Source organism: Bos taurus, chromosome 23 (genome assembly GCF_002263795.3).
Source record: "Bos taurus isolate L1 Dominette 01449 registration number 42190680 breed Hereford chromosome 23, ARS-UCD2.0, whole genome shotgun sequence".
NCBI classification, from domain to species: Eukaryota; Metazoa; Chordata; class Mammalia; order Artiodactyla; family Bovidae; genus Bos; species Bos taurus.
In genome coordinates this window covers 24,108,100-24,120,377 of record NC_037350.1, presented here as the reverse complement: position 1 = coordinate 24,120,377, position 12,278 = coordinate 24,108,100, and the positions used below count along the sequence as shown (strand labels likewise).

The 12,278-nt window shown below is 37.5% G+C and overlaps 1 protein-coding gene across 1 annotated transcript in view; it reads left to right on the top strand.

The window, feature by feature from the left end:
• PKHD1 (PKHD1 ciliary IPT domain containing fibrocystin/polyductin) overlaps positions 1-12,278 on the top strand; it is a 441,675-nt gene that overhangs the window by 392,580 nt on the left and 36,817 nt on the right. Inside the window, 1 exon segment of the mRNA XM_002697311.6 lies at positions 3,466-4,474. Coding sequence (XP_002697357.3) covers positions 3,466-4,474 — 1,009 coding nt within the window.

Genomic DNA, 12,278 nt, shown 5'->3' with positions numbered 1-12,278 from the left:
AATGCAATCTCAACAAATGCATGATTTGACAAATAACCAAAAATCTCTCTGTCAACAGGCTGTGTAAAGAGAACCAAAAACCTTTCTGTCAATAGACGGTGTAAAGAGAACTCCTGGCCACCCGATATGCCTCCTAAAGGGTTAATCATCCCAGCTGACACCACATCTAAATACAATCCCCAAATGAATGATTTGGATTCCATTCTATTTTGCCAAAAGCATAGGTAGAAGTTTAAAGATGTTCTTCTTCTCACGACTGTTACTAAGTAATTGTGTGAATCATAATTTCTGTGAGTTAGTTTTACTGTCTATAAACTATGAATAATTAAACTTGCCAATAAGTTTTAGGTAAAGGTGGTTAGGAAAAGAAGAAGGGAAGAAAATAAGGGATGGAGGGAGGAAAGAAAGAAGGAAGAATCACCAGCCTTATAGCTTAGAGGTATCTTTGAAGTGGGGCCATTTCTACCATTTGGCATTCTAGTCCCTGTTTGATTCTGTCCCACTTCCAGGTACCACTCTTATGAGTCTATGGACTTCCTGTCAGATATTTCTTTATCTGAAACTCTCCCAAGGAAACATTATAGATTATTTGCAACAACCATGGAAAAACCACCATCTAAAACCTGTTGAATCAACTAAGCAGAGTCTCCCGTTGACAAAATTGTATGCAAACCTTCAGGACCCCTCTGATAGTTTCCGTGCCACTGTATATATTCCATGCCAGAGTATAAAGATGCAATGTGTTTTCCTTAAGATTCCTGCTTGCCCCAGACATTATCCCAGGTCTACCACTACATACTACCTACTGGTACCTTCTGGAGATGTCTCCAGAACATGTCTTCCCTGATTTCATTTATAGGCTTATCCAAGCCTTTACGCCCTTCCTCCACTTGTTTAATGAATTAGTGAACAAGCTGAGAAAAAATGCTTTGTCATAACAGAAATTATTTTGTGGACAAATCAGTTACCTGATTCAAAAAGAGAAGATTCTTATCATCGACTGTAATTCCACTCTTAAGGTTTCATGTGAAATAATTGGATCTCTCATGATATTGAGCTATCAAATATTAACATTAATTCAAGGGACAATTCTCTCAATACACTTTTGTGGTATACTCCGTTATTGTGATGAGTTGGTTTAAACTGTATTCAAGTTACAGAATAATAACCTTATAACTAGATAAATTATTTGAAGAGTAGGAGTTTTGAAAAGGACATTATGTATCAATCAACTAATACACGTTAATGAGTTTCTACTGTGTTTGACGCAGGATGTTAAGTAAGCCCTATGATAACTGAAATATGAGATACAGTCTTAGGCCTTGAGAAATGACCCCTTAAGAACATTGGTTCCTAGTGTTTATGTAATTTATCAAAGTACATATAATTAGTAGCAGAGAATGATTGAAAATCATATCAACTAAGAGACTAAGTATTTTGTTCAGGGACAATTCCAAGAATTTAGCAATATACAGAGGTCACTTTTAAATACCTTGTAACTGCTGGATGAGAAGCAGAAAGAAAAAAGTCAGAGATCCACGAAGCTCGGTAGAATGTAAACAATTCATCAATGGCATCAGCATGGCTGAAAAAAATGTTTAAAAAGAAGGAAAGTAAGCAGTAGGTTTAGAAAAGAGGAACTGGAGTGATTCAAAGATCTTCCATGAGGGAAGGCTACCTAACTGTCTCATTTGAAAAGGGGATAACAGTAGTAGAGATCGGTGTATCATAGTCTCAAAGAAGAACTTCCATGATTATTAAGGTCATGCAATTAGTTAGTTTTCTTAATACTTTTTCCATGTTTCTGAAGATAAGTCAAACACACTCTATGTAATGGTGACCATTTAAAAATTTTTACAATTAAATCTATACATAAATTAATAATTTGACATTTAATTTAGCAAATTCAATTTGTTTAAGAGATGAAACAATTAGAATTTTCAGTTTCGTGTCAGTTTTCAAGAATTAGGCTTATTTCACCCAAGTTTTTTGTTTGTTTGTTGTTGGTTTCATTGAATTTTGCTGTTATACTTACTTTTCTTTATATATATATATTTTATTGAAGTATAGTTGACTTACAATGTTTCATGTGCACAGCAAGGTGATTCAGTTATACATATACACATATATTTTTTGAAATTGTTTTCCATTATATGTTATTACAGTAAATCTTTGCTATACAGGTTCCCTGTACATCCTGCATTAGTAATAATTTGGGGGGTTTTTTTTTGGTTTTAATCTTTAGGCTATTTAGATGAATATGCACTAGGGCAAGTTAAAACATGTAGGAAACAATACATTTTTGTGACTATTAAGTTGAAGTCAGAGGAACTCTTTGTTAGAAGATAAAATATACTTTTGAATTCAGAACAAAAACTCTAGGCTCATAGAAATATTAGGAGTGGTGGGAATAGTGAATAATGCTGTCTCTTCAAATGCTTTCATCACGTGCAATCATACTCAAGTTATGCTCTGCTAAGTCGCTCAGTTGTGTCTGACTCTCTGTGACCCTATGGACTGTAGCCCACCAGGCTCCACTGTGCATGGAATTCTCCAGGAAAGAATACTGGAATGGGTTGCCATACCCTCCTCCAGGGGATCTTTCCAACCCAGGGATTGAAGCCAGGTCTCCCGCATTGCAGGTAGATTCTTTACCCTCTGAGCCACCAGGGAGTTGAGCTCTATTTAATGTCAACTCTCCCAAATTACTACTTTCTTCTTTTCCTCCTTCTGTATTTCTTTTTTCTTCATGTTAGCGATAAAAAAAAGTTTGATAAAATGATATAGTCTGACATCCAAACTCTTTCACAATCTGGTCACAATATACCTTTGCAATTTTAATATACTTCCCATAAAATTTCTGTCCCAACCACCTCAATCTATCTACCTCTTTCCCATTGACTCAAATATTATTACCTCCTTCTCATCTATTGTTTTTCCATTTTTGGAGGCCTTAGTGATTATTCCTTTTTCTTAATTACTTTGCTTTACTTTTACCATTTAGCTATTATATACATTATTAACTTTAAATAACATTTTATGTAACATATGCATTTAAATTATACTGCATGCCGCTTGCTCAGTCATGTCCAACTCTTTGCGGCCCCATGCACTGTATAGCCTGCCAGACTCCTCTATCCATGGGATTTTCCGGGCAAGAATACTGAAGTGGGTTGCCATTTCCTCCTCCAGGGAATCTTCCCGACCCAGGTTTTGAACCTGCATCTCCTCTGTCTCCTGCACTGCAGGAGGATTCTTTACCCACTAAGCCCTAGGACCTGTTATTTAATATATGTATCTTTCCATGTTTTTCCCAAGACTTTGTTGCATTCTCAGTATCTAGTACACTTGAATATTCAGTAAATGTTTCCTGAGGTTACAGGTGATGGTGAGCGTGATGGATTGGAAATCATCTTTGGGAGACTGTAGTTCTTAAGTCACTTTTTTTCCCCCTTTATTTTATAGGTACATTTAGAGAAGAGCAGAAATGCACCTACCGACCCCTGATAAATGGCTATATCTGCAAACAGACTGACCCAGTGATCTTAATTCTCGACAGTGCTGATACCACTTGGGCAATGCAGAAGTTGTATCCAGTTGTATCTGTGACTAGCGGTTTTGTTGACACCTTTAGTAGCATAAATGCCAGTGCTCCCTGCTCCATTTCAAGGTCTGTATCTGCTTTCTATTCCATTGTGCCCACCAGGAGAATCACCAAGGTCTGCTTTGTGGATCAGACTCCTGATGTTTTGCATTTTTTTCTATTGGGGAACAAAAATACCTCTAAGCTCCTCCTGGCTGTATTCTACCATGAACTCCAGAGCCCATATGTTTTCTCAGGAGACAGATTCATTCCACCTACTCAAGTTCATTCAACTTCCTCACTGTTGAATGAGTCTATTGGCTCCAACTATTTCAGCATCACAGATAACCTCTTGTATGTTGTCCTACAAGGAGAGAAGCCCATTGAAATACGGTCAAGTGTTTCCATTCATTTGGCCCTCAATGTGATGTTTTCAGTTCTAGAAAAAGGCTGGGAAATCGTGATCCTTGAAAGACTAACTGTCTTCTTGCAGATTAACCAAGATCAAATCAGATTTATTCATCAGATGCCTGGAAATGAAGCAACCTTAAAGGCCATGGCTGATAGTAGAGCAAAGAGAAAGCGCAATTGCCCAACTGTGACTTGTACCAGTCATGACCGAGTAGGTCAGCGTAGACCTCTCATGGTAGAAATGAGCTCATATAGAGACCTACCCACCATGGAAATGATCTCAAAAGTGATGGTCATTGAAATTGGTGATCTGCCAACAGTAAGGAACGCTGGACTGATTCCATCTTTATCAAGTAACAAATTACAGAATTTGGCTCACCAGGTTATCATTGCTCAACAGACTGGATTACTAGAAAGTGTCCTGAATATGACTATTGGGGCCTTACTTGTGACTCAATCAAAGGGAATCATCGGCTATGGGTAAGTACTAATTATAATAACATCTAAATATGAGCTGATTTCTTTGATACATATTGCAAATGTCAGTCTATTTACACTGAATTACATAAACTGTCTGCTTTTTAAGATAAGAATAAAAATGCCAAGAGCTATTTATAGACTTAAATTCTCAATTTTAAAATTTATGATTAAATCTAGAGTCTTTGTGGTTATTCTATTTCCTAGGTAAGTGGGGATGTTATATTAATATTTTTGTACTTTAAATCTTAAGCGTAGACAGATTTTTCTAAGGCAACTTGTTTTCAACTTGTTTATTCATTCATTTATCATGTGATGCATTTTAGCAGTGGCTAGATTCTGGGGTTGCTAAAGTGAAACAGATATGATCTTTGCCTTATGGGACAAAAACACTATCACAATTTCATACAGCCGTGAGTTAAAACCCATGAATACCCATGGGGCTGATAAAAATCCTGCCTGTAGGGACTGAGGAATGGCCTTATATCTAGGAACATTTTGGAAAGATGACTAGGAGTTTACTAATTTAAAACAGTGATTCTGTTTGGGTTTTATTCAACCTAGGATTATAAAGGGCTTCCCTTGTGGCTTAGCTGGTAAAGAATCCACCTGCAAAGTGGGAGACCTGGGTTCAATCCCTGGGTTAGGAAGATCCCCTGGAGAAGGGAAAGGCTACCCACTCCAGTATTCTGGCCTAGAGAGTTCCATGGACTGTACAGTCCGTGGAGTCACAAAGAGTTGGACACGACTGAGCTGCTTTCACTTATTTGGGCTTTCCTTGTGGCTCAGCTGGTAAAAAATCTTCCTGCAGTGTGGGAGGCCTGGTTTCAATTCCTGGGTTAGGAAGATCTGCTGGAGAAGGGAAAGGCTACCCACTCCAGTATTTTGGCCTGGAGAATTCCATGGACTGTACAGTCCATGGGGTCACAAAGAGTTGGACACGACGGAGTGATTTTCAGTTCACAGGATTATAAATCCCTGCAAAGATGTCAAATTGTGTGAGGGAAGATCATAATTGCTGCCAACTATGTTTATGGCACAGATCTGTGTAAGATCTGTAATATCCTTTTTGCTATGTTATTCTGACTCTATAAGCTTGTATTTTGAAATTCTTTACCAGATCGATGTTTACTACATATTTCAGAAGTAAATCTACCTGAATATCTCCCTGAGCCTAGTAAATGAAGAATTATATGAAGTATATAATAAGGGAAGGTAGATATAAATTGCTCTCAAATTTATATGTTATGATACCCAAGAGATGAATTGTCCAGTCCAAGTTTACCTAAGACATCTGTCACGAGGTCAAGACTATTACAGTCCCAAGCTCCATTTTTAGCAGATACAAAAGAACCAGAGATGATACCGCAGACTGAGAGACAATATGAAATTGTCATAATGCTTGGGAAATATATATAAACTAACCATCTCACACATGCATGCTGTGAGGTTAGAGAGTACTCAAGAGAGTCAAGCATATAGATTCCCTGCCAGTTTGCTACCACCACTGAAAAAATAAGCTGAAACTCATGCACATGTTGAGTTGATACAGTTGATATTGGGTCCCTGAAATAGATACAATTATTCTGAACAATATAACTCAATGAAATTTTAGAGCATTCATATTCTTTTATTAAAAGATTTTTTGTTGCTGCTTTTTCACTACATTTGTGGTAGTTACAATAAATAAATAATTAGTATTTAATGGATATTAATTGCTTTTGTACAGCTGTCTTTAGTACATGTGGGATTCTTTATAAAATAAAAAGGAAAACAAAAAGATGCACCTTTACATTTTAAGGAGTATTCAAGAAATACATTGACTGCCTTTTTATACACAAAGCAATATAAACGAATGAAAAATTAGCTAGTGTTTTTGTATCATATTTTACCTGTATTTGGTGTTCCTCTTTCTTATATGGAAGAAATGACAAGAAAACTCAAGCAATTTTTTTTTTTTTTTTGATTCTGGTTGATTTGAAGGGCTTTGGAAATTGCTAGCTTAGAATTAAAAAGTACTCCTAATTGCATAATTGCTCAAAATCTATTAAATCTTGGATATTTTATCAGTCACCAACCCTTCATCTTGTTGTTGACATAATCATATTGTGCATGATGATATAAAAATCAGGAATCTGAAAAAAGTGATGCTACTGTATCTTGGCTTATGTTTAAATATATCTTCTTTAGCCCAATTTCATTTAGATCCCACTGAGTTCTTATGATCATATTCTATGGATGGGTGACTAAGAAGTTCTAGGACCAGGTCACTGCTAAATTTTATTTAGATTTTATGGTACTGAGCTTTCAATAGGTCATCCTTCCAAAATGACTGATTTGTATATTATATAAAAAAGACTCGGTAAATATTTAGCTTTTAACTAAAAAGAGAGTAAAGTCAAAGAGTAGAAACAATAGAGGTAAAGCAGAGGAAACCCAGGAAAGGGTATGGACCCAGCCCAAGTGCAGGTATGGGTACATATGTGTGAGGGAACATCATCGCATCACAAGCTTCAGAGAAAAGATTACTTTTATTGCCCAGCATCCATTAGAGACATCATGCTTTCACATTTGACTCAGATATTCCTGATTTAATAAGAAACTACTGAACATGTATTTTATAACATCAGTTTTCTGTTGGTTGCATTCTATTCCCCATCTCTTTCAGTTTCTTTAGTGTTTTAAGAGATGTTTCCAAGACATAAGGCAAAATAAAAATGTTCTGAAGCTAAGGAAAGACTGCTTCTGAAGTATATCTGAATAAATTGCTGCAGAATAAGAAATGCCACGTCCTAAGGGATCTAATGAGAACTAGCAAGTTTTCCCATGGTTCTAAGAATTGCACAGTATGGTAAACAACCCTGAAGCCTTGTGCAGGTCCCAGGGCCAGCCCTGTTTCTTTCAGCTTTGATCAGTGTCAACTGGGACTTCCACTGAACTCACTGGAAAGTCATTGACAAGCTAGTGACTTGACCTTGAGATTGCAGAAATTAGTCTGAGGACATAGACCTTTCCTAAATAGTGGAAATATTTAGGATGTTCGTGAAAGATTCACTCTTGTTAATTTAATGGGGTTGCATGTATTTCAACAAATTGAGGGCATATCAGACATTTACTTACCAAGAGGAGTCCTACCTGCTTTCAAAAAGCTATCAACTTCTGCCTTGTGGGGAGAAATGGAGTGCTATTTTTTAATTAAATAATACACAGTGAATTGGCCTCTCCTGATCTTTATCCTCCTCTAGAGGCATCTAGATTTAAGTGTCTTCCACATGGCTAAGTCAGTTCCATGAGCCTGTTTTCCGTCTTCCAAAACTTTGTTACCCTTTATTGTTGGTTGCTTTCTCCTCTCCTGCCTTCTTCATCCTTGTGGATTTACACCATTTTTATTCACTTTTGTTCTTTTAAGTAATTTCAGTGGAGTAGAGGAAACAGAGATAAACGTATATTCAACCTGCCCTTTTTAAACTTGGGGTTTCCCACTGGTGTCTTATTTTTATATTCTACCTTTTGTCTGGAATACTGGCGGTAGAAAGTTGATTTTTGCTGTCTTAAATTTCTTTCCCTCTTGTCTTTTCTTTTCCCCACCTTTCTCCTGCTTCATTAACAACCACAACAAAAAAAAACAACCTCTAAGTAATGTGTTTTGTCATATGACATACATATCTGTATCTTGTCTGGAAGTTTAGCTATTGAAATGCTAAAGCTATTTGTGGTTGGCAGAATTTCTGAAATTACAGTCCTAGTCCTGGGAACCTACGGATATGATCACATAGCATTTCCATGAACACAGTATGTTATGTGGCACAGTTGGCCTTAAGATAGAATACCCAGGATTATCAAGGTGGGCCCGTTTTAACACAGGAGCCCTGAAGGGAGGAGAGTTTTCTCCTGCTGTAGCAGAATAAAGCAGAAGAGGAAAGCAAAAAGATTTGAAGTGTGAGAAGGAATTTAAGTGTCACTGCTTTTAGGATGGAAAGCACCACACAAGAAAAAAAAATCAGACCGACTTTATAAGTAGAAAGTGGACCTTGGCCGATGGCCGGCAAGGAAACAGGGACCTCTATTCCATGGCTACAAGGAAATGAATTCTGTGAACAATCAGAATGAGTTTGGAAGTGGATTCTTAGGCAGAGATCAGAGCCAAGCCTGTCTGAACTCTTGACCCACAACTTGAAGATCATAAATTTGTGACATTTTAAAAACCACGAAAATTTGTGGAGTTATGTTCCACAGCCATAGAAAACTAATATGCTATCTCACATAAAGCTCTCTGTTTATGATATTGCCATGAACCTTGGGCCCTAAAATCAGCTACAGGGATGGTGAACATGGTTCTGTGGCTGTGTGTATCTGTGTGTTTTTGTATCCATCACATTAGTAGCTTTTTAAGTTTTCTCATTCTGTAAAAGAAGTCCTTTATCAAACTGACTAGAATAGACAAGGAAATTAGGAGAGGCAGTTGGTGACACGAGTCTATTGGTGACACCCAGGCTCATTTAGCGTCTTCTTTTGTGCAGCCTCTCCGTGCCCCCTGGGCCCCTGCTTTCTGGGAAACAGCTGTTTGGAGTATGCAAGGACAGAATCTTCCTGTCATTATAGGAGGGTGTTCTTCTCAAGACTGGCAGAATGCGCATCCTGGAAAGGATACCCGCTCTGCCAGTCTGTCTCTTTCCCTCCTCCTGGCAAAACCACAGCTTTGCCATTAAGGGGTGTTTCTGCACCATTTCTTCTCTTTACTGCAATACAAATTCACTGCTTTGTTGAGTGAGGTGGGTGGCAAAATTATCATAATGGTATTTTATATATGTGGCTTTGTGGGGAAATGAGATGCTCTGCATAAGTAAACTTTTCATTCAATTAAAAATTGTTTTTTATCACTACATTTTTAAAAAGACTTCATCTCTTGAACAAAAAAGAATACATATATTATCCAGTCTTATTAAATGGAAAATAATGTAGACCTATCACATTTTTATTGATGATTCATGGTCATCATTAAGGCTGTCATTTATTTCACAGCCCTGTTTCTGCAGTGGTGCCCTTAGGGACCCTTGTTCTTATACTAAATAGCCCCAGACCACTAAATCTTTGATTCTACTTCTGCAGTTTATATTTTTTCTGCTATCTTCCTTATAAACAGGAGGTTAATTTTAATCCATTATTTCTGTTGACTTATCTGCATCCAGTAGTTTTCCACCCATATGTACATGTAGTTCTAATCCCCAAATTGAACTGTACTAACTTACAATAAAGTAATTTAAGATGTGTGCAGATGGTAAAGTTGTAGCTAAATATAGTAAAGACTCATGAAAACTTACATTTGAATGGTTTTTAACTTCCCAAACATTAATTGAACAGTTATTATGTCCAGAAAATTATATGGCTTATAAGAAATCTAGATGTTTTAAAATTAATAGATAGGGAAAATAAATATTTATATAACTACTAATAAGAGTATGTGTATTAAAATCTCATTATTCTATATCTATTACAAGGAAATCATTGATTCAGTATGGACCTGCTTAACCATTAGTTTTCATAAAATTAGTATACTTTGTCTTTATAGTATTCATTAGCTAGTCAAGGCTTCAACTTAACTATTCTTCATGTTCCCAAGTACCTAAGAAGTGTACTGCTTAGGTTAAGTGGTTTGTTTTCCTCTTTAGACTATGACTGCTACAGCACCCTATTACAAATAGTAAATTTTGAATATTTGTGTATAATCTTAAAATATGTATTCAGAATTTCCACTATTTCAAATAAGATAGTCATGTTAGATTTATTTAAAAAAATACCATTTTAAATGATTTTCCAACTAAAATGCTTAGATTTTGACCCCTGATTCATCTTGTTGAAAGATGTGCCATGTTTATTTTGTATACGCCTGGCACAAAGCAATGTATGCCTAGGGTTACTCAAATCTCATTTTGAAATGAAAAATTCCACAGATCCATAAGAATTTAATACTAAGTGTTAGAGCATAGCAGTAAGTGTACCAGTTATGTTGCAGGGAGGAAGCCAATTCTGACTCCATGTTGGAACTGTTTCTTTGAGTTGCTTTTTGTTGCTTTAGTTAATTTAATCATACAGAATGGTTTGCCTCAGAGAATCCTGCCCCTCTGCCTGACTTAAACTAAAGCGCCTTTATTCAGAACCCTGTCCACCTGTGGATGGCAGGAAGGAAAAAGTAACACATCCCCTGCCTGAGGCTTGCCATTCTAGGAAATGTTTGCAAGATTAATGGCCTTTTTATTTTGCTTTCTCACCTCCCCTCATCTCTAATCTATAAAAGAACCTGACATCCAGACCCCCAAAAGATGGTTATTTTGAGGCACTAGCCTGCCATCTCAGTCTGCCAGCTCCCTGATTAAAGTCTCTTCCTTGCCTCAACACCTTGTCTCTTGATTCATTGGCCTATCATCCTAGAGTGAGCTTGGACTTGGTAAATGTTCAAGGGTGCATCAGAACTGGAGATTGGCCAGTCCAAGATAGGGGGTGGTCTCCACAGGCATTTAATGGCCTAAGAGCAGAGGAAGTGCAGGGTGGGTACCGACAGGTCGTAGTGTTACTATGATAACATGTATTGGATGCTTACAATGTGCTGAGTTTTGAATCACTACGTCGTAGTACCAGAAAGAAAACATGAGATCATAAGACAATTTTTTCCCTCTTAGGAGTGGATGACAGCTAAGGGCATTTAGCTAGGTTTAATAGGGAGCATACGGACTATGAAATATAAATAAAATGGTATGTGTCAGCTCTGAAGACGCCAGGAAACTCATCCTTGCCTTACAGACTCTTTGGAAGGATGCTCCTGAGGGACCAAGGTGATGGTGTATTTATCTCTGCATATCTCAGTGCTTAGAACAATATTTGTACGTAGTGGAAGGGACATGTTTGTCCACTGAATTGAGTGGACATGCTTTCTTCTTACAGAGTACAGAATTTCACAAATTCCTTCGTAATTGAAGTTCCCTCACAGCATATATTATAGATTCTGCCCCTATGTAGCCCATTTAAAGTAAGAATGATTAAAAATGCTCAGGACATCCTTAAACATTTAATCAAAACTTGGAACTCTTCTAGAGGAACCTGACTCAGTAACTTTGAGGGGACAGAGGTTGAAGAGGAAGTGAGGAAGTACTTCCAATGCCCTCACCTCCCTCACCTCCCAGAGCCAACCTGCACCAATAGGATTTATTTATTTGTCTGCTCGGCTTACCATGCACATAGAGACTGTCCTCTCTTCTGTAGGGTACGCGTTTCAGATCTGGCAGATTAAAAACCAAGAGTTGAAGTGAATAGTGGTAATCTCTGAACTGGAGCATTTCTGTGTTTTCCTGGTTTTTCTCTTTTAGCTTGCACCAAAGAATTGAAGGGAAAAAAATTCTTCCACATACCTGACTGGTATTGGAAGCTGTTAAATAGTGGTTAAAACTGGGTGGATTGGAGGGAACTTTCCTCCCCCATTTTTTAAAGTTTGGCTGTAGGTCCTTCTGCCTGCAGGCTACAGTCACATTAGTGGTTGGAAATTGGATAACGACAGCACAATGACAAATCCAGGTTGCTTGCAATAAGTTGCTAATCCCTTTGCTTTAATATCGGAGCAGCGTATAATGATGTTTGGACATCACTCCAGTTTACTGACGACCCCACTGGGGCCAGCAATAGAACCTTACAACTGTCTAACAAGGCGTCAGGTGACTCCCGTCGTCACAGCAACGGACACTGGAATCTAATCTTCCCTCCATCCCTTCTAGCACCCAATAACGCCTAGATTATATAAGTGGCCCATCATTGCTTG